Consider the following 27,554-nt stretch of genomic DNA (forward strand, 5'->3'; position numbering starts at 1 on the left):
AAATACAATAAATCAATTGTTTTGATAAACAAAACCACAAATAATCACTAAAAATACTATCAACTCACCTCAAAATTTGTTCGAGATATCCTGTGAACATTAATAAGATTAAAAATTATTTGAAAATATCATGAAAACTTACATTTGATACCAAAAACACACAACTAATTATTGATTCAGTTAAAATCCAAAATTAACAAAAGTGACTTACAGTTGAGCATAAACCCAACCAATTATACTTTACTGTACTGATTTGTATACTCAATTGGCTCAGAAACATTTCTCAAAAGAGAATAAATCAAAACAATGATTTAAATATCAAAACATTGCGGTTTTTGGGAAATAGGGTGTGCAATTTTAACAGAAAATTTCCCAAATTTGCAATAAAACCTTTATAACTTTTTTCCCTTATTTTCAATCACTTTGCGTGCTTCAGGAAAAATGTTCCCTGCATCATTTCCCATAAGAAATAATATGATCTGAACCATAAATAATGTCCACGTGGACTTAAACAACTCAAAATTGAAAAAAGCGATTCGTCCCGTAGGGAAAAGTTCAATAACTTCAAACGATGATAACTTTAATTTTTCCCAACCAAAGATTTTCGTTCACCCCGCAAATGAAAGGGAATGTTCCAAACTTTCATATGTATTTGATATTTTTCTTGCTATTTAAAAAAAATACTACCGTTAAAAAAATATTTACCGATAGCTTTGTAACGCTATTTATATCCTCTGAAATATTTAAAAATTAATGCAAATGTTGGAAGAATTTTTTTTGTGACAAAAAGTTATTATAAAATTTAGCAAAAGAAACACGTTCATGTGCACCATTTTGCCGTGGACACCAAATCGATATAATATATTCTAATGAAGACAGACTGATGATATCAAAAGGCTTCTTGAGGTTTACAGAAGGCACCCCAAGAGTTTAAGCCAAATAAAAAAACACAAATATTAAAATTTCAAAAATGGTTAAAATTAGCTGAATCAAATCTAGCAATGATTCTGTTCTGGAAAATTACGATTCTTCAGTTAATTTCAAAAATCTCACTTTTATAAATTTCTACAAATAATTTCTTTAAAAATAACTCCATTTAAGTCCATTTAGGCCATACAGGGAATATCAGTTTAGTTTCTTAAATAAAGGGCTGAGCATTTATTTTTAAATTTTGAATATTTATCAAGCAAACTTCAACGAATAACGCGCTCTCAAATTCATTAGTTTTGATGATCTTTTTCTCATCCTTTCTTATATTTTTAATTTTGTACCTTTTTAAAATTATTTTATCAAATTTTTAAATTGATTGTTTGTTTGTGACTCGTATGCAGGATTTGATGATTTTTGACAGTCAAATAAACAAAGTTCATACGAAAAACTGAGAAAATTTTCCAAAATAATCTTTTTTGAATGAATTAATGGGTTTGCTGGTTGTTGTGATATAATTTTTTTTAAGTTTTTCAACGCGACTTATGTCGGAAACTCTTGGTTGATTTTTCATAAAAAAAAGGTAGGAATCATTTTCAGCGCTTGAAAACATTTTTTGCAGGGGTCCTTTTTTCGTGTATTTTTTTTAAATTGCATTTAACTAAACATTCGTATAATGTTTCACAATAATTTGCTTATAACTTGAAAACGGTGCACTTGAAGAAAAAATGTTAAGTCATTTTCAATAGCAAATTTGGTTTTAATCCTAAAAATAATTTTTGAAATTTAGTTTGACAGTAAATTAGATTTTTTTTTTTTCAAAAATCATACTTTGTTTTTAAAAATTTATAACTTCAGGATAAGATTTTGCACCATCCTAAACTCTAGTGCAAAAGTTGCCTCAGGTCCCTCAAAATAAACCAAAAAATTTTAAAAATTTAAAAATGCGTATTTTGGGAATTACACTTTTAGTGAGAAAAATGTAAATAAAAAACTTTGAAATTTTTATTTCCGCTTACCTATTTTTTTTTCGGAAATGTCCCTACATCTTTGGTGCATATGAGCAATACTCTACCAAAACCGAAAATTGATTTTATTTGTATTTTTTGATTTGGCTCAAACTTTGTGGGAAGCTATTTTGTGTCATTGGTTCACCCATACAAGTCTCCATACAATTTTGGCTGCTGTCCATACAAAAATGGTATGTAAATATTCAAACAGTTGTAACTTTTGAGTGAATTTTCTGATCAATTTGGTGTCTTCGGCAAAAAATGTAGGCATTGTTGAGGACTATTGAGAAAAAAAAGGTACGCGGAAAAAAAATGCAGATTTTTTAATCAACTTTTTTTTCACAAAAACTCAATTTCCCAAAGTACTATTTTTTTGATTTTCGAGATTTTTTGATATGTTAAAACATGAAATGATCGAAAAATTTCACGAATGTTTCATGTTTTAACATTGAAAATCGGACCATTAGTTGCTGAGATACCGACATTAAGAAATGGTGTGTTGTTTTGGTGAGACTTAGAAAAATTCAAATTTCGTGTTTCTTTTTCTTAAAGCGGCTGTATCTCAGCAACCCGAGGTCCAATCTTCAATGTTTCTTAGACAATTTTAAAGCAAATCTTCTGAACTTTTCAAAAAAAATATTTTAGGAATGGTCACTCATGGTCACTATTCTCAAAAATCAAAAAACTGCAAAAATATAATAACTTCAAATTTGTTTTTGCATGAAATTTCGATTTTTCCAAAAATCACTATTTTTTCAAAAATTCATAACTCTGCGGAAGATTTTTTGACCATGTTTCTCTATGTCTCAAAAGTTGCGGATTTTTGTCCCCTAAAACATATCAAAAAATCTCGAACATAAAAAAAATTTTATTTTGGGAAATTGAGTTTTTGGAAAAAAAAGTTGATTAAAAATCTGCATTTTTTTTTTCCTTGTACCTATTTTTTTCTCAATAGTCCACAACAATACCTACAACTCTGCCGAATACACCAAATTGATCAGAAAATTCACTCAAAAGTTACAACTGTTTGAATATTTACATACCATCTTTGTATAGACAGCAGCCAAAATTGTATGGAGACTTCTATGGGTGAACCAATGACGCAAAATAGCTTATTTGAGTTTGAGTTAAGTTTGAGCCAAATAAAAAAAATACAAATTAAATTCATTTCCGGTTTTGGTAGAAAATTACTCATATATCAAATTGATCAGAAAGTCCCGTTTGATTTTCAACAAAAAATTATTCATATCGTTTCCATTTTTGAAGTTTTACTAAACAGTGGATTAAACAAATGTGTCGTATGTGTAATCTTTCCAACAGCAAATAGTCTTAATTTAAAAGATATATTTCAATGATGTAGGCTTAACATTTTATTGAGGTAAAATAAGTTTTTTTTTTTACGCGGAAGTCATGGAAAGTTTTAAGTTTTGCTTTCAAGTAAACATGCCTTCAATATTTATATGGGAAATGAAAGATAAATTTCATCGCAAAGAATAAATTATACATTGTTTGCAGCAGCAGTGAGAGTGAACCAGGTAAGCGATGCCTCTCAAGTCTAGTCACCGTAATTGGGTTGGCAACACGTGCTGAAACGTGGTCACGGAACGTCCGGGTTGACGGAGCTGGTTCACAAGCACGTAGAACAAATAGAATTGAATTTGAGACAAATGAATGAGTAATTTTTGTTTTTTAAACAATAGTAATAAAATAAACAATGCTTGGCTGTGATTAATTGAAGAAATCCTGAGTTTACTTGTGAAATTTTAATTCTATTTATAGATTGTTATAATAATGAATGTAACAGTAATATTTTTACAAAAACAATGATAATTTTTTAATACAACGCAAATCTTAAAAAAAAAACTAAAAACAATAGACGATCGACGATCTGTGATCACACTTAAATAATTATTTTGAGCGCACTTATGACTCATTTCTCGTAAGCACATATTTTTATTCATTGTTATCAAAACGTGTTGGCACATACAAGATAAGATCTTTTCTGTAAAGTTATTTTAATAATTCAATTATTATGCCATTTTCTGGGCTCATCTACCTACGAGTGCAGTGTTTAACAAGAGCTTTCCATCTATTTAATGAATTATTCATTTTTTACAGCATTTTCTTCCTACTACTTGAGTGAATTCGACTAGACGTGTCATGCGAAGTTGTATTTAGTTGTGAGAAATTCTACTATGTTACTTTTTCAGGTAAACAAAAATAATTTATAAGTGTTTAAAAGTAAAGCAGTCGAAGTACATTAGGAGAGAAAAAGGCAAATTGAATTTAATATTGCCTAAAATGGAGCAAAGATTGTCTTTCTGACATTTTACATTGAATAATATTTTCAAATTTACTACTATAAGTTGAAGAAAGCAGTTGTCAGCAGAAAAAAGTGTGAAGAAACAAAAACATTAGAGAAAACTCAAAATAAGTAAAAAATGCATAATAAAAAAAATTAAGCTGTGCTTAGTGTAAAATAAAACAAAAAAATAAGATTTCTTAATATTGAACAATGTTTCCCAATCCCCCTCTTGAAAAGTCGTATCATTCCGATCGTAAAAATTATCATTCAATAGTATATCAGTAAGGTGTTAGAAACGCAACCTAGGCGAATTCCTCCCCCACCAAGCTCCAAGATCCCGAGATCGTGGGAAAGCCTATAAATGTACAATCGATCAACGCACTAATTTCAGTGCACAAACTATAATCAAGTGGAAAACAAGGCGGAGTAAGGTGAAACCCCGGTTCTACTCAACTTCTAAACAGAAAATGTTCACCAAAGGAGGCCGTGAGTTTCAGCTCGAATTTTAGCGCCAAGCTCCAAGCCAACTAGATCACTACCATTCCAGATTTGCCAGTAGTGCTAGTGGCCACGGCCCTGCTGGTGGCGCTGGCCCTGGCCACCGACTACTGCGATCCGCTGCTGTGCCACGACGGGCGGGCCCACATCGGGTGTAACGCCACCGAGGAGTACGGCGAGGCCTGTCCGGAGAACGCCGAGGTCGTGCCGGTGGACGAGAAGCTGCGCGAGATGATTCTGGATCTGCACAACAGTTTGCGCAGCGAGCTGGCCACCGGGAAGATGGAGGGTTTCGATGCGGCGGAGCGGATGCCAATTATGGTGAGGTTGGGAGTAATTTTGCGTTTGAGTGTTTTGAAGTGATTTTGAATGATACGTAGTGACATCTACAAGGGTGCACAGCTGTTGTTGTCTTCTTAATTCAAAATTGTCAATCTTACAAACCCAATCCTGAAGTAATCTTATAGTAAAATTAGTCCAACTTTGTGGTTAATTGTGTTGTGGACTATACTACAGTTTTGCGCCAAAATGCGCCATCTTGAAAACAAAGCAACTTGAAAATAGGCTCAAAATTACTTAAACATGGTTATAACTCCTCAGTAAAGGCTCAAAACATTTTGCTGTCTTCGGCAAACATGTGTAGTTTTATGTCATAAACAACTCTTCAGAACATAGTAGGCCGCAAAAATGTTAACATTTTGAGTTATCACCAAAAAAGTGCTTTTTTGGACCATTTTTGCAAAAATGGCGTATATCTCGAGTAGATTAACAGCTACAAATTTGGCACCTTCGACAAACTTTCAATTTTTCAATTTTCTCCTCTACAACTTTGCCGAAGACACTAAAGCCCTACAACGCCATCCAACAAAGTTAGTTTTTGTTCGACACCCTGGAAGTTCGTCACTCAATAACTTCAAAAGATAGCCCTTATCAAGTACAACAACTCTTCCCAATACATCATTTGGCTAGGGCATCAAATAAAGGAGTTATCAATGTATTCCACTTAATTTTGCCATTCCGAACACTGTGCAGTGTGCTGAAGTGAATCATGAAATTTTAAAATATTTTTTTGATGGATTGGAAAATGTCTTGAACGTTTCATAATTTGACATCTAAAATCGGTCCAACAGTAGCAGTGATATCGTTAGAGATGCATTTTGAAATGTTTTTTTTGTTGATTTTTAGAAAATATATTTTTATTTGCAAAAATATGCTAGTAAATTTTCCGATCTGAATAAAATTTGACAGCATTCCAGTTGTTTTGCCTTCATTACTTTTCAAATAAATCCAAGTTTCTAAGTTCATTAAAGTATTTTTCAAAAATTCAATATATTTTTAAACGAGACCAAACATGGTCGATATATTTATCAACGCAAAAAAAATGCACTTCAAATAGTTTCCATTTGATTAACGAAAATATTCATAAAATTTTAAATTTGTCACAAAATTTTGGCTTATCAAAACAGACATTGCTGTTCCAAAGAAGTGAAAATAGTATAGCCAAATTACGACAGAAGAGCTGCCATTTCGAAACGTTAATAATTTGAAAAGGTGACAAAGTTTTGACCCGCTCTTGGAAGGATCTGAAAATAAACATTTTTTGTTTAACTCTCTGCAACCCAACCCCGCCTCTAGATGGGCTTCGATCTAAAGAATCGTCAAAAATCCTTTTTGAACCAATTTTTGATCTTTAAAAATCATTGGAAAGAAAAAACTATTGAAATTTAAGAAAATTTTAGGGTTGAAGGTTTGACTTGTTTTATGGGACTATCCTAACGTTTTTGATTTTTTAGTGGTCAACTTTGGCTGTGGTTTTACTGACGTTTCCTATATTTTATTTAAAAACAAGTATGCAGTAATTTTTGCAGTGTTTCAGACTATGCCTCTACGCCTTTTTTACAATTTAAATGATAAAGGTGCCATTTTATAGCAGAAAATGTGGAAAACAAGCAAAAATTGAAAATGTGCTTGTAAAAACATGAAAAAAATTGTTAAACAAAATGCAATGATAAGAGGTGGTAGAATTGGTCAAATACTATTAAAAACAAACCTAAACTAAACAAAATAAATGCAAATTAAAATTTCAAAAATAAAACAAGAAAAACAGAAAAAAAACAAGTAAAGTAAAGTTTTTCGTAGAACAAAAGTTGCTCAAAATTACCTCCTGAACACGGGAAAAATAAAAAATTTCGAAAACAAAATTGGTCACTCAATTAACTCATCATATCTTAATTTGAAACTAAGCATTTTACAATCGTTTTTTTCCCATAACATTTGATAGAAATTACTGAAATTCGTTTTTCATAACTAACAATGTTTATTTTGAAAAGCTCTACAACTGTCTAGAAGGGCTCAAAAATGTACAAAAAGAAGGAACAAGTTTTAACTAATATATTTTTTAATGAGTTTTATTCGTTTTAGTAATTCCTTAATATTTCAGTAAAGAATAGGGGAAAGTGGGGCAAGTGTAACAAGCTAAGGAAATGCTCGTTATAACCTATTAAAAAGTTAAAAAATCTGTCGGATTTTATTATAATCATCTTATTCTAGGTCTTAACTAAGACTTTGTTAGAACAAGTTTTTAAAAAATGGTGTTTTTTAATGTAAAAAATTGATTTTAAAATTTTTGATTTTCCGTACGTTCTACTCAACAAGTGGGACAAGACGAACAACCCGTTGGGGCAAGAGGAACAATGCATGAAAAAACATGTTAATTTGCTAACAACTGAACTGTTATCACTTAGATACATCAGATTATAATGTATTTGAAAGGTTTCTTCCATTTTTAGATTAAATAATAATATTTTACTAAAAAATTTATCGTTTTTACGAAAAAAAATATTACTTAGATGATAAATAGTAAATTTTCATAATATCTCTATATTTTGTATGGACAATTTTTTTTAAGAATTGTTTATCAGTTTTTAAGTACTTTCATGTATTTATTTCCCAATAAAATATGTTGTTGCAGCAATTCGTAATTTTTTCCATACTAAAAATCCATATGTTACACTTGCCCCACCTGAACAAGATTGTTTAAAAGCTCTCAACAAAAATAACCCAATGATAAATCATACTTTGTAATAGGTGCATGTCATTGGTAGGGACACTACTGATCTAGGAGAAAATCATTTTGATAAAATGAGCCTAAAAACGAACCCTAAGCCTTATTTTGTACTTTTCAAATATTATAAGAAAACAAAGGTTTTGAAAAAAACTTCATTAAATCTTATGCCCCGTGGCGTTTACGTCATTTTGGCGGTTATGTGGTAGTAGAATCAGCTAATTGCATTGCTAGTAACAATTCCTCATACTGGAAATAATCAAAATTATAAAAATTACGGCCGTACAAGCGATTGTTCCTCTTGCCCCATATGGTCGTCTTGCCCCACCTTCCCCTAGATTTTTTTTTTTTTTTTGGAACAGAAATGTTTGTTTTGATAAGTTCTACAAATGTCTAGAAGAGACCAAATTGCTAAGACGTAAGCCTGAATTTATAAACCCAAAAAATAAATTAAATGTTTTTGCCGACCCGCCTTCAAAATCGGCTTTAAAAAATCAGGGAGCAAACAAGTATATTTTTCAAAAACTTCAAAATTGCAATGGAAATTTAATTGCAATCGGCTAAAATCTTTTGATTAAAAAAAAAGATGTACATTACCGCAAACGGTTTTTTTTTGCAAAATTATTTTGAAAAATCTAATGATTGCAAAATAACAGAGCTAGTGTAAATATTGCTTGCTATTCCAATTTAAAATTTATTATTATTTAAAAAAAATACAGCTAAATGTGGTTCAAACTCACACAGCTAAAAAAGTAGTAATCCAGCTGCGTGTAAAACGCCTGGGTGTAAAATAAATATTGCATTATTTTATGCAATTTTATGTGATTTTACACCCTGAAATATGTAGCCCATCAGTATGGGAAACCTGCTTGACCGAAATGTCAAGCTCATATATGCGTTTATCCTTACAGCTTTTCATCGATCTGATGGACGAGTGGGCTAAGGTGCCAGTCCTTACTGTTGGTGTTGGGTTTGAATCCCGTTAGTTGCAACTTTTTTTTTGTGTTTGCAAAAAAAGTACATGCAGTGTGTAATATTAAGTTTTTATTTTGACGAAGGTGATGTGCATGCGATTTTACCATCGGATTTTTTGCTGTGCAGTTAGTTAGTCAAAATAAAATGTTTTTAAAATCTGTCGGTGCGGATCAACCAGACCGTGCAATAGACAAACAATCCAGAGGTCATCGGTGTCATATTTTCAGTCCTAGCAGACCCGGGGACACATTGGTACTAGCAATAGTAGTCGCGAGGTTTGCAGGATCTCAAGAGGCTATAACGTCACTTCGCATTCTTAATGTTTCAAAGATCTTTTTTCGAAAGTAAAACTATCTGGCTAACTCTGGCGAAAAAACCATGTTATTACATTATTTCAAAGTATTTATAAATATGTTTGCATTAGAAAATTTAAATAAAATTAAATACCAAATGAGTAATTCTCCGCCAACTCACACAGCAGTTGCCCCAACGCCTCTTCGATTTGCGTGAAACTTTGTCCTTAGGGGTAACTTTTGTCCATGATCACGAATCCGATGTTCGTTTTTTGATGTCTCGTGACGGAGGGGCTGTACGACCCCTTCCATTTTTGAACATGCGAAAAAAGTGGTGTTTTTCAATAATTTGCAGCCTGAAACGGTGATGAAATAGAAATTTGGTGTCAAAGGGACTTTTATGTAAAATTTTACGAAAATAAATTTTGAAAAAGTTACTTTTTGCGTTTCTCTTTGTTTCGTCGTCCGTATCTGTGGACGGCCATGATCGACGACGACCAACTTTTTCAAAACCATTTTTTCGTAAAACGCGATAACTCGTGATGTTTATAAGCAAACCCCTTATGTTTACATATCAAAATTTTTGTAATTGTCTGCTCTATAACTTTGTAGAACATTATAACACTCTTAAAAATAAACCTGCAAAGTTAGAAAAAACACGAAATTTTAAAATGAAAAATTTTGTTTTAAATGAAAAAATGAACCTTCTGGGTCAATGTAGATTCGAAAAGTACATTAAATTTCCCATAAAATGACATGTTCCAAAAAATTTACAGTCGAGTAACGGAAAATGGCAGAGTTTTTAAAACTTTTTTAAGTGTTTTTTCGATGAAAAATACGTTTTTTCGGAATTCTGAGTACACCATCAAATCGGGCGTCTAATTTTACATAAAGGTCCCTTTGACACCGAATTTCTATCTCATAACCGTTTCATGTTCAAAAAATGAAGGGTTCGTACCGCCCCTCCGTCACGAAATGTCAAAAAACGGACCTCGGATTCGTGATCATGGACAAAAGTTACCCCTAAGGACAAAGTTTCACGCAAATCGAAGAGGCGTTGGGGCAACTTTTCCCGATTTCGTGTGAGTTGGTAGAGAATTACCCAAATACTACATTTCACCTTTCCAAACGCTCAGGAATGGGACGAGGAACTCGCCAAGCTGGCCGACTACAACGTGCGCACGTGTCTGTACTCGCACGACGACTGCCGCGGCACGGACCGGTACCGGTTCGCCGGCCAGAACATCGCCCGCAAGTCCAAGCCGAACAACGGCACGGTGGAGGTGGTGCGGGCCATCTCGGACCTCACGAACAAGTGGTGGCAGGAGTACGTCGACACGAACCAAACCGTGATGGACGCGTACCGGAAGGTCGGCGAGGGCGTCCACATCGGGCACTTTACGCTGATGGCCAGCGATCGGATCACGAGGCTGGGCTGTGCCGTGAGCCGGTACTACACGCCGGACAACAAGCGGAACTACGTGTACTATGTGTGCAACTACTCGTTCACCAATGTGCTCGGGAAGCCGGTCTACCGGAAGGGCAAACCATGCGCCAAGTGTGACAAGTGCAGCGAAAAGTACCCGGGTTTGTGCGAGGGGATTGGGAAGGAAATTGATGATTCTTTGTGAACGGAAAGTTGAGTTTGTTTACGACATTTAAAATATATATGAACTAGTGTGATATTATGTTATGGACGTCATTTTTATTATGAAGAAAGAACGCCAAGTCAAAAAGTTTTCAGAGGAAACAAATCGCGAAATGGTGAAGAAACAAAAGCAGCACATTTACCTGCCTATAAATTAATTTCGCTTGACTTATTTCACTCGACTCACTGAATTAACAAAAAAAAAACCTCATAATTTTCAACTTCATTGGACGCCAAAATGAAATGTAAGTTAAATTGACCGACATTAACTCCATCAGAAAATTCCCTTGTTTTGCATAACAAGAACAAGAGAAAAAAAAGCCCAAATTCTCCCATCGACAAAGCATTCGCTCTCTCGCTTGGGCGACTTTCCCGATTCAGTAAATTTTCCCCGGGAAAACAACTCCCGGCCGGCCACCGCGGTATGATTTATTGCGAAAGTTTCATCGGTGGTGTGGCAGCCGAAAATGGGGGCCTACCGGTCCAGATCAACGCCAATAAAAGTTTTCCCGTTTTGAGCAAATTTATTGTTTCGTAAAAGGGGTGGAAAATTAACCGAAACCAGTCAGTGGAGTTGAAACGCGAGTGGTTGGGGGAGGTTTCGGATTTTCAAAAATAAAAAAAGAGAGTGTTGTAATTTATGATGCTACATGTGTTCATTAGCCCGCACAGAAGAGTTTCGAACTTTGGATTAACTTGTGTTTTGGGGTTATGATTTCAAACTCCTAATGTACCTAGTCGAAGTTAATCAAAGAAGGACTATTTTGGATTAAACTTTTTGATACCAACAGTAAAAATATTCCAGTTCTTGGCTGATATAATATATTACATTACTTTTTTATTGATCAGAAATCGCAGGGCAACCCAAAATAATCGTAGATGGGTAATTCTCCGCCAACTCACACAGCAGTTGCCCCGACCCCTCTTCGATTTGTGTGCAACTTTGTCCTAAGGGGTAACTTTTGTCCCTGATCACGAATCCGAGGTCCTTTTTTGATATCTCGTGACGGAGGTGTGGTACGACCCCTTTCATTTTTGAACATGCGAAAAAAGAGGTGTTTTTCAATAATTTGCAGCCTGAAACGGTGATGAGATAGAAATTTGGTGTCAAGGGACTTTTTTGTAAAATTAGACGACCGATTTAATGACGTACTCAGAATTCCGAAAAAACGTATTTTTCATCGAAAAAAACACTAAAAAAGTTTTAAAAAGTCTGCCATTTTTTGTTACTCATCTGTAAAAATTTTGGAACATGTCATTTCAAGGGAAATTCAATGTAGGGGAGAGTGGGGAGACTTGATCCCCGGGGAGACTTGATCCCAAGCCTGTATCTCGTCAGCATGTGGGTAAAACATTTAGCTTTGTTCTAGAAAGTTGTGCGAAATTGACTAAAACTCATTGTAGAAAACAAAGAAAAAAAATAAAAAATGTTTAGATTGAGTTACACACATTTTTCGAAAAAGTGCTGCAAAAAACTTCCAAGAGATCTTTTTTCTTTGTTTTGATAAATATAGAAAACACTCAAAAATTATTCAAAAAAATATTTTTTATACACGAATTGTTTGATAAACATATCAACTCCAAAACCCTTACGCATTTGACGTTAAATTTATCGTCATACTATTTTTACAATCAATTGTTTAAAAAAGTGCGTTTAGGGAGACTTGATCCCTGCATTTTTACAGTCACTGGAATTAGCCTCAAGATTAAATAATTTGGCTGGGTTTTCGTACATAGTTTCCTTTAGTATAGTTGTACGTAACTAACTGCAGTTTGAACCATTTTTCAAAAGTTTTGTAAACAAAAATTACCAGCTTTTGTAAACATGCTCAATTTTGGTCTAAAAAAGAAAATTTTAAGTTTTTAAATATTTTACATGCTAAACTTGTTATATTTTGAACACAAACGTACAGGTTTAATGTAAAATTGCTGTATCTTATAGAAAATTAAAAGTTTGGATTGATAAGAAACATTTTGCTTAAGATTTCTTCAAAATGTTGAAAGGGGGATCAAATTACCCCCAACATTTTGAAAATGCCGGTTTAAAATATTTTTTTAAAACGCTTGGCATTATTCGAAGAGTTTATCTGATGAAATACCCTTATCAGCCAAACATAGTTGAATGTTTATGCTTTCAATTCATGCAAAAAGATCATAGTTTTGTGAGAAATTGACAGAGTTATGTGCGATACAAAAAAAGGGGATCAAGTCTCCCCACTCTCCCCTACTTTTCGAATCTACATTGTAAGCATAACGAGTTATAGCGATTTTACGAATTTTTATTTTTGAAAAAGTTGGTCGCCTTCGATCATGGCCGTTCATCGTCACCCGCGACAGACACGGACGACGAAATAAAGAGAAACGCAAAAAGTAACTTTTTCAAAACTTTTTTCGTAAAATCGCGATAACTCGTGATGCTTATAAGCAAACCCCTTATGTTTATAAATCAAAATTTTTGTAATTGTCTACTCTACAACTTTGTTGAACATTATTACGCACTAAAAAACAATTCTGCAAAGTTAGAAAAAAACACGAAATTTTAAAATGAAAAATTTAGTTCTAAATGAAAAATGGGTCAATGTAGATTCGAAAACTACATTAAATTTCCCTTAAAATGACATGTTCCAAAATTTTTACAGTTGAGTAACGGAAAATGGGAGAGTTTTTAAAACTTTTTTAGTGTTTTTTTCGATGAAAAAAACGTTTTTTCGGAATTCTGAGTACGCCATTAAATCGGGCGTCTAATGTTACATAAAAGTCAGTTTGACACCAAATTTCTATCTCATCACCGTTTCAGGCTGCAAATTATTGAAAAACACCTCTTTTTTCGCATGTTCAACAATGAAAGGGGTCGTACCGCCCCTCCGTCACGAGATATCAAAAAACGGACCTCGGATTCGTGATCAGGGACAAAAGTTACCACTAAGGACAACTTTTCCCGATTTCGTGTGAGTTGGTAGAGAATTACCCAGATAATGTTATCGTCTAACGATAGCGATAATGGCTATCGTTCAATTTGACTAAGAATATATTTGTTGAAAATGTAGTAAATTTCAAAGTATAAATACTGAAAATTGTTCACAAAAAAACCGTATTTTTTCGAAAATACTCGAATTTTCATAAAACAGTATCCGAAGGCCTCGGAAAAATTTTATTTCGGATAATCGAATCTTCGGATAATCTAATCAAGAAAAAAAATTCCGTTGTCTTATTTTTGATGGTCAAGCTTAAGTACTCAAAAATTATTTAGAATTCAAGATGGCGATGAAAATGGCGGTGATAACATATCGAAAAAATGCATTTTTTAATTTAAAGGCAATCAAATATTCAAATGTGACTAAATTGGGGTCGCAGAACTCGAAAAAAAACAAAAAAATATTTTTTGGTCTTGATTCAATTATCCGAAGTTCCATACAAAACTTCGGATAATCGAACTTCGGACAATCGAAACTTTGGATAATCGAGGCTTCGGTTAATCGAGTCTGGAGTGTATGCAACATGGGTATCACCTTTTCACTTTTTTATGGTTTTTTTTAATACAGAAATTTTCACAAAATACTGTATTTTTTCGAAAATACTCAAACTTCCAAATTTGCATCATCAAACGAAGCGAAATACCGTATTTTTTCAAAAAACACTCAATATATCCAAATTTGCAATATGGATATCGAACGAAGCGAAATTTTGTTGGCTTTTTAACATTTTTAGAGATTTTTTTGGAAATTACTGAAATTTTTACAAAATACCATATTTTTTCAAAATTTTCGTCTGAATATCAATGGGAAACGAAATTTTGAATCACTTTAATAGATTTTTATTGAGAATGCTAAAATTTTCACAAAATACCATATTTAAAAAAAACCAAATTTTCTAAATTTGCAATATTGGTATCAAATGCTTTTTCTCTTTATTAGAATTGTTAAGCAAATAATAAAATTTTCACAAAATACCGTATTTTTTCAAAAATACTCAAATTTTTAAAATTTGCAAATGGGTAACAAACGAAATGAAATTTTGTATGCTTTTTTCTCTTTATTAGAGTTGCTTAGAAAAAACTTAGAAAAAAAATTAAGAAATAGAATTAGAATTTCACAAAATACCGTATATTTAAAAAAGTACTAAAACTTAAAAAATGCAATTTGGGTATCAAACGAAAAGAAATTTTGTATGCTTTTTCACATTGTTAAAGTTTTTTTTTGGAAAATTCTATAATTTTCACAAAATACCGTATTTTTTTAAATACTCAAATTTTCAAAAATTGCAATAATTAAACGAAATTTTGTATGCTTTTTCACTTTATTAGAGTTTTTAGGAAAATACTAAAATATTCTCAAAATACCATATTTTTTCCAAAATACTTAATTTTTCAAAATTTGCAATATGGGATCAAACGAAGCGAATTTTGCGTCCCGACGAATAAGATAGAATTATTGTTATCGTTATCGAGCCTCGATAATTTTATTGTAAACAACCTTGCTAATCATAAAACATTTTCTTCCTAGTTTTTGATTATACAAAGCTAGAGTTTTTTTAATGGTACAGTAAACAAAATTTTCATTTTTGCTTTTTTGTTGGTGTTTTCAAAGACCCCTGACACCAATGCTTTTTCAAAAACACCCAAAAAGCAAAAAAAAATTATCAGACCTTTTCAAAAAAAAACGTTGTTTATTCCACCGTTAGGTGGTTGGTGCCTTCTTCACATTAATATATTGAATACATTTAGTAAAAATCCAGAGTTTTTTTTAATAGGTCCTATAATAGGACATTCTAAAAACAAAAAACTTTGGAAATATCATCATAACCCTTTAACAAGTTTAACACGTTAAGCTTTATAACTCATTTCTTTAAATAACGTATAACGTTTTCATCAAAATTTGCAAGATCTGGCCTCCAAAAAGTGTATAAATAACACATAAGTGCTAATAACTTTTGATAGGATTGTCAAATTTTCTATGTTTTGGACGCGTTGAAAAGGTTTTTCAAATTCGTTTCTAAAAATATATAACATGAAGGGTTTTCTTACAAAACACCCTTACACCCTTTTTACAATCTTCCGGACTTTTTTTAAAATCGTTTTTTTAGCATAAATTTTGAATTACTTTACTGAACTTTATAATTTTCAATATCGACTTATGGAACCCCAAGACGGATCGAGTGAGACCAAAACAGACAAAATCGGTTGAGCCAGTGCCGAGATAACCAGGTGCAAATTTTTTGATCAACATCCCATCACACACACAGACATTTGTTCAGTTTTTGATTCTGAGTCGATATGTATACGTGAAGGTGGGTCTAGGAGCTCGTATTGAGAAATTCATTTTTCTAGTGATATAGCCTTTCCTCAGTAAGGATGAGGAAGGCAAAAATAGACAGAGTTGTAATTTATGACGCTACGCGTGTTCATTTGCCCACAGAAGAGTTGCAAACTTTGGATTAATTGGATTTAGTCGAAGTTAATTGAAAAAAAAATCTATTTTTGTTGTAATTTTGGAGTTAAAATTATCAATTCTTACAGTAAAACAACTCCTCATCACGTTTTTTTTAATGAACAAGCGTCATCTGAACAAAAAGTCATAAAATTCCTGTTAATTCCAATAATTTATCCTGAGAAATTTTCCCTTCATAGCATGTGACATTGTCATATTCTCCACATCAAAGAAAATCGTAACTCTCCCGACTGTCAATCATTTTTAAAGTTTTTCAACTCAATCGATAAAATTTGCAAGCTAAAAATAATGTTCACAAACTTCCAGTTCGCTGCACAACGATGACCTGGTTAGACTTCCTAGTCAGGTTGCGGGCCCGTTTCAAATCCCGCATCGCCGCCTACTGGGCCGACTACGATGTCAACTGTACGGATGTCTTTTTCGGCGTGGACTACTTGATGGTCGCTGGTGGATTGCACCTTAACTCGAGGAGTCCCAAACACCGCCGCTGGTGGAACCTGTACCGCGTTATGATTGTGCTGACCTTGCCCCTGCTGGGCTGGAAGTTGGCCCTCAACGTGTCCGCGGGGAAAAAGCTGGACGTGATTCTGCAAAGTGTCCAGATTGTGCTGGGCACGGCCGTGGCCTTGGTGAGGGCGGTTTTAATGGTGCGAAATTATGACCGGATTATGGCCGTTCGACGTTACGGCAACAGGCGGAACTTTGGACGGAACTTGGAATCGACTTTGGGGATGCGTGCCGCTGGATTCTACAACATTCGACGGGCTGTGACCTCGTTTTCGTTGTTCCAGCTGTGTGCCATCTGTCCGCTATTGATGATGGATTTGACCCGGAACGACTCCTTTGGCTTGCCGTTTGATCTGCGCGAGTTCAGCGGAGTTCTGCACACTTTGGTGGAGAAGTTCTACTGCTTGATGCTGACGGGACTAACGTGTAACGGTGTGGTGAACAACGCTACGGTGTACATGATTCTGAAGGGACTGCTTACCGAGTTGACCGTTGTGGCGGAGTGCTTCGAGGGAGTCATGGAGCGAGCTGTTAGGTGCGCTCAAGCCGAGTTGGAATTAGCTGCTGGACCAAGCAAGACTCGACGCCATTCCAGGCGGCGTTACTTCTGGAACTATCTGAACGAAGAGTTCCGAGAGTGTGTCCGGCTACACCAACAATTCCTGGACACGCTCAAGGTCGCTAAACCGCTGCTCAACGTAACGCTATTAATCGCATACTATTCGACCACGCTGAACATTGCCTTCGGAACGGTCTACCTGCTGTCAACGGAACCATCCCAGATGGGCGTCTACTCGTGCCAGGTCTTCTACTACGTCGGAATGCTAAAGACAGAGTGTTGGATTCTGGCGCATCTCGTGACCAAGATGACCGATTTGGTAAAGACACAGCACACTCACCAAGTTCAACCTTCTCAACTTGTCTAAACATTTCAGAACGAATCCATCGGCGACAACGTGTACGCCCTGAACTGGCCGGAGCAGCTGGAGTACGAGCCGGACTTTGCACATCGCTATCGCGCTACGCTGGACACGATGACCACGGTGATGGTCCGAGCCCGGCACCCGTTGCGGCTGAACTGTTTTGGCTTTTTCGAGTTCACCCTGGAGCGGTTCGCCGAGCTGGTCAACCTGGCGTACTCGCTGGTGACGTTTTTCAGGAACTTTGTTTGAAACAAGAGAAAAATATTTTGATTTAAATGTGCCTAAATAAATGTAACGCTTTTGATGTGAACATTCGAATCTTGACATTTTTTGTTGTAAATAACAACCTGAAGTCCAGAGTCTATAATTCCAAGCGTTCCAAGCTGTCATCTATCACTCAGTCGCCAGCCAGCGACAAGTTAAGACGTGTTTTGCTCGTGTTGTCATCTCGCGTGATTGGAAGTTTTTGACGGATGGAGGTGGAGGAATCCTCCGAGGAGGAAGATTTTCGGCCCGTCCGCGGGAATAAGAAGCGGAAGAAGTCCAGCGAGGTCACTGGAATCGTCATCGAAGGAGAAAAAGTTGAGAAGACCCTGCTCAACAGCAACAAATTCAGCGCGCTAGCGGGCGACAAAAACAATAACAATGCCAGTGCAGCAGGAGGAGAGAACGCCCCGCCGGTTGCAGAACCCAGTCTACCGGTAAACAAAAGCAACCACCTCTGTTGGTAACGAACTTGGGCTTTAACAGATTTCTGGATTTAATGGCCCTGTGCAAAGTGAAACCGGAGTACAAGCTGACCCGAGGCGGAATAAAAGTGACGTGTTTTTCCGTGGAGGAATTTAACACCGTTCGAGAGCTGCTGCTTCAGTACAAAGTGCAATTTTACACGCACGACCGACGAAGCGAACGATCCCACCGGGTCGTTCTGCGAGGACTCCCAGAAGTGGATGTGGAGATTATCAAGGATCGACTCAAGGAGGATCATAACCTTGATGTTTTGGATGTGAAGGCCATCAAGCGGAAGGAAAAGTCCACCGTGGGTGAAACCCCTTACATTGTCTTCTTTTCCAAGGGACACACGAACCTTAAGAAGCTGAGTTCAATGAAGAAAATGGGACCAGTCATGGTCCGATGGGAGGCCTACCGGAATAAGCAACCCAACGTGACCCAGTGCAGGAATTGCCTCCGCCTGGGACACGGAGCCAAGAATTGTTATCTTTAAAGCCGATGCAACAACTGTGGGCGATTCCACAAAAAGGAACAGTTTAAAGACGAAGTAACTCAACCCAAAAAGTGTGCTAACTGCTCTGGATCTCACGAGGGTCTGGACCGTAGTTGCCCCAAACGTGCGCAGTTCATCCAGTCGAGGCAGCAGGCGTCCAAGCCGAAACCGCCAGCATGGAAGAAGGACAAACAGAGTCCGGTGTTACCGTCGTTCCCCGCTGCCGGTTCCGGTCCCGATCCCGGATAAGCTGAAGAAAACAGACCCACAATCCGCAGCTGATGCAGGAAGCAGTCAAGGAAACACTGGCCCGGCACGGTGGGCAACCCAAGGCAAAAGGAGACGAGGTGCTTTACAGCACGGAGGAGCTGTGGAAGATGTTCCTCGGGGAGCTCTGGAAGATGTTCTACGAGTTTACCGCGCGGCTGAGGTGTTGCAAGACCCGCCCGGACCAGGAAAGGGTGGTCGGCACCATGTCCCGCAAGTTCGGTGTGGATTAACTCCTGCCATAGTGTATTAATTTTTTTATTATTTATTTTTATTTTATGTACTTGATCCCCGGTCCTAACCAGGTCTCGGTACCGAAGAGGACCTAATAAAAATAAATTAGCGAATAAAAAAAAAGCTGTCATCTATCAGCTGTGGTGAGTTTTATTTGCCGTAAAAAAAATTATTTGCCGTGGCGAGTTCATTTAAATTGACGGTTAATTTCCTGAATAATTTATTGTTTTGAAATATTTACGTCTGTTGGTCTGTAATCCAAACTATATTTACATTCGGCTAAATTTTTTTAGAAAGAATGTCAAGGAGTTAATGTTTACATCAAAAGCATTACATTTATTTAGGCACATTAAAATTAAAATATTTTTTTTCTTGCCTGTTAACCTGGGTGCTGAATAGTGGTTCGCAAAACGGCCTCAATTTTGAACTGTCAAAGTGGAACCAATTTACTGTTCGCCAAAAGTAGAAAGTATTGTTAGCGATCGTTAAAAATTTTTTTTTTTTATTTTTGCATGGAAGAAAAATGTGTGGCTTTTGAGTACCTGGAGTTGAAGTTAAGAAAGCTTAAGAAAGTTGAAGGCGATATCTTTTTTTTTAATAATTATGAATGGAACAACTTTATGGAGTCGATGCGATTGTAACCAACTAGGAGCTGTATTAATTGTTTGATTCCGGTTGAAAACCTACTGGTTTAGAGCAAATCTTCTCTGTTTGTTGAATCAGCTTCGCTAGAATTAGCGATGTTTTTTCGCTGAGCCAGGAAAAGCTGCAGGATTCCCAAATCAGCCAGGGTTTTTATCTGCGACATCGCAGAATGAGACTCTCGCCGCAGTTCTTCATCACCCGTAAAAAGAAAAACCTCTTCTAACCGATCGAAACTTGAAAATACACACAATTTTCCAGTAAAAAATTGCAAAAACTAGACAAAATCAGTCAGCACAATTATAACGCGGTACAGGTTCCACCAGTGGCGAAATTTCGGACTCCTCGAGTTAAGGTGCAATCCACCAGCGACCATCAAGTAGTCCACGCCGAAAAAGACATCCGTAGAGTTGACGTCGTAGTCGCCCCAGTAGGCGGCGATGCGGGACTTGAAACGGGCCCGCAACCGGCCGAGAAAGTCCTGCCAGGTCATCGTTTCGGAATGAACTAGAAATGGTCAATCGTGAATCTAAAAATTTCATCGGTCGGAAATTCTAGAATAAAAATGATTGACAGCAAAAAGATTGAAAGCACCCTGGGAAGAACATGTCGATGTCACCTGAAATCTGACAATAATTTATGACCGTGTAAAGAAAAGCAATTAGCCTTACTTTGTTAACAAAATCCAATGCTCTGTACTGCTGCCTAAAAAAACTTAAGGAGTCATTACACTACCGAAAAAAAAACACAAACAAAACCCGCACTTTTTGACAGTTACCCAGTTTGTCTGCTTTGTTTGTTTGCCTGGATTTGTTTGTACAAACGTCAGCCTGCATACATTTTGCCTTGTTTGCTAGTTTGCCGCAAACAAGTTTGCGAGTTTGGCAAACTGTCAAACACGAAAAAGTTCGAGTTTGTTTGTATGTTTGCGGTAGCGTAATGGCTCCTTTAAACCTCTTCCAGTTTCGATAGACTTTTTACACTTTGCGATTTGTTTCCTGATTCCTAATTGTTTCCTTTTTCGAGAATTGGAGCCTAACATTTCAAAAGGGCACAAAACTTTTGTAAACAATAGTGTATCCCTTTCACTCAAATGACAGTTTGCATAAGGTGTGAGAGGGATATACTCTTGTTTACAAAAGTTTTGTGCCCTAATGAAATGGAAAGCACGAATTGGGTCCTAAAATTGAGTTCACGATTAAACTTATTTTGCTGAGCACAATGACACTTTGTACACAAACAAAACTTTAAAATTAGTTTTTAATTATTAATATTTCTAAAAATTTGACCCGCAGCCTTTCTTGCCAGAAAGTATTATATTTGACAGTTCATTCCGAGAGCACTGTTGGCTGATGCACGAAGTGGTTTGTTTACCTTTTTCGGCACCCTCCGCAAACGTCAAACCATACAAAATTGCTGCCGGATCTTTTCCGGGAGAGATCCGGCAATAATTTGTATTGATTTGAGTTTTGCTGAGGGTGCCGGAAAGTTTGGTTATGTTCTGCTTGCAAAAGGCAATAGTTGATCCATCGCAAAAAGGATTGGTCACTGACAGAAATGGCTGATGTTTGACAGAGTACGGGAGTCACCTAACATCATCGCGATCTGATATTGTCCGTTTCTTTCAAAGTTACACGCCGCGCGGGATTTCAGAATGTGCCATAAACATTGTTGCCAGCAATTTTCTGCACTTTTAGTGCAATAAAACACATACCTGGCAGCAATGGCAAGCGATTCGAAGAAGAAGATAAACAAAAACAAAACGCGCAGTATGGGATTTGACAGCGCGCATTTGCCGAATGTGCGGCGCGTCGCTTCGAGGCTGGTATGCCGCGTGTCTTTTTCGGGAATACGCGCAATAGTGGAATTTTCACTGACAGCGTCGCCGGTCATGATCATTATGTGAATGCGATCGTCGGTTGACACACACACGAAGTTGTCACATGCTCTTTCTCTCTTTTCCTATCTCTTTCTTGCTTGTGTGGTTACAGCAATCATTTGAATGCAGTCTGTGTTCGGGGATACAACCCTGGATCACCGCGAGCTATTGTGCCAGTCCATCGAGCGACGAGCTCTGGACCGCGATTGCGTGGTTGCTGCAGCGGGAACGAGATGGCCAGCGTCATCGATAGTCATCGACGGACCAGCAGCAGCAGATCGGGGGAGCGAGTTGATGTCGCCGATTCTCAGAGAGGATCGACGAGGATGAGCTTTGCATGACCCGTATCAACATGACCCAATTATTATATAAGCTAAGAAATTACGTAACTAAAACTCTCAGTCATTCCTGGTCACCAGATGGAAAAAGGTCAAGCTAGGCCCTCGCACAAATTTTAACGTGTGGTTCAATAAGAACATAGTTTGTTAGGTGTTAGAAAAATAAATGTAGTTTGTCGAAATATAAGTGGTTTCCTGTCTAAAAGTGTTGTACGTGATTTTATTTGTTCAAACCGTTCGCTAACCCGGAACCTGGCCCGGTTGGAACCCGGGTAATCTGCCTTGACCCGTTGGAAGTCCCTCACCGAATTGTCCATCATCGGTGCTCACCCGTTCCCGTCAACCAGTGGTCGATGTGGAGTGCTGGCTGGACCGTTGTCAACACCCCCACATTATGGTCCTTCGAGCCGGATATTCCGGGAACCTAGGACACTGAATAGGACGAGTTTGGCGGCATCTGGACTCGGCATTGGATTGCACGGCTGGCTGCTATTCATCGGCCGCCATCGAGCCGCGGAAACAATTAGCAGAAGCATCTATTATCTTCACGGAGCTCTACAACGTCTCACCTTTGTGCCTTTGGCGCCAACTTGGCTTGGCAACACCTGTAGCTTGGGACTGGCCATCGGACGGCCTGGGACGACTGCGATTTGGGATCGTCCTCGCACGGCATCGTAGATCGTCGCCTGCTACTGAACTTCAGCGCGGGACACTGCTTGTCCAGGTAAATACTTTGAGTTCAGTATATGTCTGGCCGGCGCGCCACATACGTGAATCTAACACCGCCATTTCGACCTCTTCTTTACGTTGTGACCTGTGACCTGTGAGTGCTACTGATCGGATCGATCATCTGGTGCCAACTACGACTCGACTGGATGACCATCACCAACCCGGATTAGGCCGGTAACGTGAGTCAACGTACAGCGCAGCGTTCTGCGCGACGACCGAACGGGACTACATGGTGTCGGTTGCCTGCTGGCTGCCATCTTCGACTGGGAGACGAATGTACTAATTGGTGCACACCGCGAGGATCGTCACGGGAGAGATCGACGACACGTCGACGGCACGAGCTGGACGACGTCGTTGCGGATCACCGGCTGGATAGCTGGAATACATCGCGAGCATCGAAGAGGCAGCATCATCGGTTGTTTTCCCAGGTAAATACTTTAGACGCAGTATATGTCTGCCGAGGCCTGAACGGAAATACACGCCATTAAATCATATTTTCACCTCTTCGATTGCCTATTGTACCACCACATCCCTGTGCATCACGCCTCGAGCGTGTCCACCAACCCCATTTGGATTTGCATTTGAATTTTGGATCGGCTGTTAGTTTCTCCAGGTGAGGCCAACAGTATATGCCTGCCGAGGCAGTTTCTTGGTGATACTACATCCATGGTTTTTCATCCTCTTCGCCCTACACACGATCGACTGAGCTGATTATTGGACTGGCTTCGCACGATTCGTAGAACTTTGGTGGGATCAGATCTTCGTTTTGTTGGCTGCTGTGTTGCTGTTGGTTCCTACAGGTAATACAACACGGTATATGTCAGCCGAAGCATTACTTTGGATACTACATGCCCACACTTTCGCCCTCTTCTGCCACGTGTACTGTACGTAACATTGAGCCGCTTGAGCCGAATCGAACGATTTGTGACGACAAATATTTGACGCTGGTCTGCATCGGTTGGGAGGTACCAACACCTGCTTGTCCAGGTAACACATTTTAGTGTATGTCTAGCGAAGCTAGGCCCAACCGCAGAATACTACACCCACGCATCTCGTTTCTGATCTCTTCATTGCAACAACAACACAACATGCCGATCACCACCCGGAGTAACAAAACGTTGTCACTCAAACAGTTGACGACGGTTTTCAAGCAGGTGAAAGCGTCAATGCAGGACATTTTTAACTTTTCGGCTGATTTGGAAAAGAGCTGTACGATTGCTGATGTTGAAGTAAGATTGGGTGCTTTAGATGAGCTGTGGGTAGACTTCAATGAGACTCTGGTTGAGATTCAATCTCATGGAGAGTACGTGGCCACGGAAGACGCAACTTATGAAGCTGACCGTGCGAAGTTCAGTGAGAGTTACTTTCTCAACAAATCTCGTTTAATCACCAAATCGAGAGAACTTCAAGCTCCTCCTGCGGTTCTGGAACAGACCATCCGGTCTGAGGAAACTTCGCATGGGCTCAACGATCACATTCGGCTACCGCAGATTAAGTTGCAGAAGTTCACCGGAATAATTGAGGAATGGCTCAGCTTTAGAGATCTGTTTGTATCGCTCATTCATTCAAAGGCCGAACTCTCAGACGTCGAAAAGTTTTACTACCTGAGGGGTTGCCTTGATGGAAAACCGGCTGGCTTGATCGATCATCTGAAGATCACTGCAGAAAGCTACACTGTGGCCTGGACTATTCTGCTGAATGAGTACGACAACGATAAGCTTCTGAAGAAGCGGCAGATTCAATCGCTATTTGAACTACCTGTAATCACCGAGGAATCTTCTTCAGACTTGCACACTCTCGTGGATGGATTCGTGAGAATTGTACAAACATTGGATCGTGTTTTGGAGGAAGCGAACTTCAAGGACTTGCTACTGGTCAACATCTTATCATCTCGGCTTGACTCGATTACTCGTCGAGCTTGGGAAGAGTATTCAGCTAAGGATAATGATACTTTGAAGGACATGACGGACTTTCTCCAGACGCGTATTAGAATTCTCGAATCGCTACCCAAGAAGAAGGCAGACAGCAAGGTTGTTAGACAGAACCAAGTCCGGTCGAAACCAGCGGTGGTGAAGGCTAGTTACAACACTGCACAGGAGTCTGGAGGGCCTTGTTGTGCATGTTCTGGAACGCACTTTCTACACCAGTGCAAATCGTTTCAACAAAGGACGGTGTCAGACAGAGAGGCACTACTCCGAACCAATTCGTTATGTCGAAACTGTTTGAAATCCGGCCACTTGGCAAAGGACTGCTCGTCGAGATTCTCGTGTCGAAACTGCAACAAGCGACATCACACGCTGTTGTGTTTCAAATCGGGGAAGGATAAAGGTTCTGCCCAATACAAGCGAGACAACTCTAAGGCAGCTACGGACGAATCTCAAGCATCAGGACATTCCAGCTCGAGCACGTCAAATCAAGTCACTCCCGAGATAACAGTTTCGAACTCAGCTCAGCTGTTTTCAACTCAGGTCCTGTTAGCAACTGCAATTGTCATCATCGAGGACGATGAAGGCAACCGACTTCCGGCACGAGCCCTCTTGGACTCCGGATCAGAAAGCAATTTCATCTCGGAGCATCTGAGCCAAAGGCTTCGCGTACGACGGAATAAGGTGGACATTTCCGTTTCGGGCATTGGAAGATCGGTATCCAAGGTCAAACAGCAGATTCGAGCTACGCTGTGCTCACGTGTCTCCAACTTCTCACGAGACATGCGGTTTCTGGTACTACCCAAGGTGACGGTTAGCTTACCAACTTCAAACATCAACACTGCCGGTTGGACCATTCCCGACAACGTGGTCCTGGCCGACCCAACCTTCTCTGTCTCCAAGGGCGTAGACATGGTGTTGGGCATTGAAAGTTTCTTCGATTTCTTCGAAACTGGTCGTAAGATTTCATTGGGCGAGGAACTACCAGCACTCAACGAATCAGTTTTCGGTTGGGTAGTCTGCGGAGGAATTGCAGACTCAGGAGAATCTATTCGCATCACATGCAACGTGTCGGCGAGGGATAAACTAGAAGCTTTGGTGACTCGGTTTTGGTCCTGCGAGGAGGTTGAGTCAGGCAGCAGTTTTTCGCCGGAGGAAGCACGTTGCGAAGCTCTTTTCGCGCAAACGGTTCAGCGCGGAGCTGACGGTCGCTACTCGGTGGCTTTACCGAAGAACGAGGCCATTCTCTCGAAGCTCGGCGAGTCGAGGAACATCGCACTCAGACGCCTTCACGGTACGGAGCGAAGGCTGGCGCGGGACGCGCATCTTCAGGATCAATACACGGAATTTATGGACGAATATCTGCGCCTGGGGCATATGCACAAGGTTGAGGAAACTGATGCAGTCAAGCGGTGCTATCTCCCACACCATCCAGTAGTCAGGGAAGCCAGCACGACCACCAAGGTTCGCGTGGTATTTGACGCAAGTTGCAAAACATCGTCAGGAGTTTCCCTAAACGATGCGCTGTTATGCGGTCCAGTCATACAGCAAGATTTACGGTCGCTGATCTACCGCTGCCGTATCAAGCAGATTATGCTGGTGTCGGACGTCGAGAAGATGTTCCGACAAATTGGAATCACCCCGGAAGATCGAGCTCTACAGTGCGTACTCTGGCGACCAACGCCGTCCGCTGAGGTGTGCACGTATGAACTGAATACGGTTACGTATGGAACGAAATCGGCACCGTTTCTTGCCACTCGCGCTCTGAAACAGTTGGCAATGGATGAAAAGCATCGTTTTCCCCTAGCGGCAAAGGCAATAAGCGAGGACGTCTACATGGATGACGTCATAACCGGGATGGACGATGAGGACGCAGCACACAATCTGAGAATTCAGCTGGACGAAATGATGATCAGCGGGGGATTTCGGCTCAGAAAGTGGGCGTGCAACCGTGCAGAGGTCTTGCGCGGTGTTGCTGAGGAGAATTTGGCCATTCCACTTCCAGAAGGAATCAACCTGGACAAGGAATCGTCCGTAAAAACATTGGGTTTAACTTGGATCCCTAACACGGATGAGTTCAAGGTACAGTTCGACATAACACCAACTGTTGCCGAGGACGAACTCTGCAAACGTGTCGTTTTATCAAAGGCTGCATCTCTTTTCGACCCGCACGGCTGGTTTGGGGCAACAATCACAACAGCGAAGATCTTTCTCCAGCAGTTGTGGACACTGGTAGATGCTGAAGGAAAGCGATTAGATTGGGACACCCCGTTACCACCCACGGTGGGTGAGAATTGGAGGAAGTATGAGGAACAACTTCCAGTGCTCAATTCAATTCGTTTTGCTCGTTGTGTGGTCATTCCAAATGCGGAAAAGGTGGAGTTACATTGCTTTTCGGATGCATCAAAGAAAGCGTACGGAGGTTGTGTTTATGTACGAAGCGAAAATGCAGCTGGCGACGTCATGGTACGACTGGTGGCTTCCAAATCCAGAGTGGCGCCGCTGAAGGTACAAACGATTCCACGGCTGGAGCTGTGTGGCGCGACGCTGGTAGCCCAACTCTTCAAAGTTCTGCAGGAGGCACTGGACATCTCGTTGAGCGCGCATTTTTGGACGGATTCGACGTGTGTTCTCAGCTGGCTTGACGCGATTCCAACAACGTGGGCCACTTTCGTCGCGAATCGAGTTTCCAAGATAGAGAATTTGCAGCAAAGCTAA

At 38.9% G+C, this 27,554-nt stretch overlaps 3 protein-coding genes across 3 annotated transcripts; all 3 read left to right on the forward strand.

Moving 5' to 3' along the window:
* The first annotated feature begins 4,573 nt into the window (after nt 1-4,573).
* On the forward strand, nt 4,574-10,728 carry LOC120419054 (antigen 5 like allergen Cul n 1-like). The gene is made up of 3 exons (XM_039581628.2): nt 4,574-4,728; nt 4,790-5,061; nt 10,209-10,728. Exons 1-3 carry the CDS (start codon nt 4,710-4,712, stop codon nt 10,701-10,703), a joined length of 786 nt encoding a protein of 261 aa, XP_039437562.1. The 5' UTR covers nt 4,574-4,709; the 3' UTR covers nt 10,704-10,728.
* Nucleotides 10,729-16,487: 5,759 nt separating this feature from the next.
* On the forward strand, nt 16,488-17,846 carry LOC120419335 (uncharacterized). The gene is made up of 2 exons (XM_039582009.1): nt 16,488-17,552; nt 17,610-17,846. Exons 1-2 carry the CDS (start codon nt 16,488-16,490, stop codon nt 17,844-17,846), a joined length of 1,302 nt encoding a protein of 433 aa, XP_039437943.1.
* Nucleotides 17,847-23,999: 6,153 nt separating this feature from the next.
* Nucleotides 24,000-27,554, forward strand: LOC120419326 (uncharacterized). Its single transcript, XM_039581999.1, has one exon. The coding sequence runs from the start codon at nt 24,000-24,002 to the stop codon at nt 27,552-27,554; it is 3,555 nt and encodes a 1,184-aa protein (XP_039437933.1).

Source organism: Culex pipiens, chromosome 3, assembly GCF_016801865.2.
Source record: "Culex pipiens pallens isolate TS chromosome 3, TS_CPP_V2, whole genome shotgun sequence".
Classification (NCBI taxonomy): Eukaryota; Metazoa; Arthropoda; class Insecta; order Diptera; family Culicidae; genus Culex; species Culex pipiens.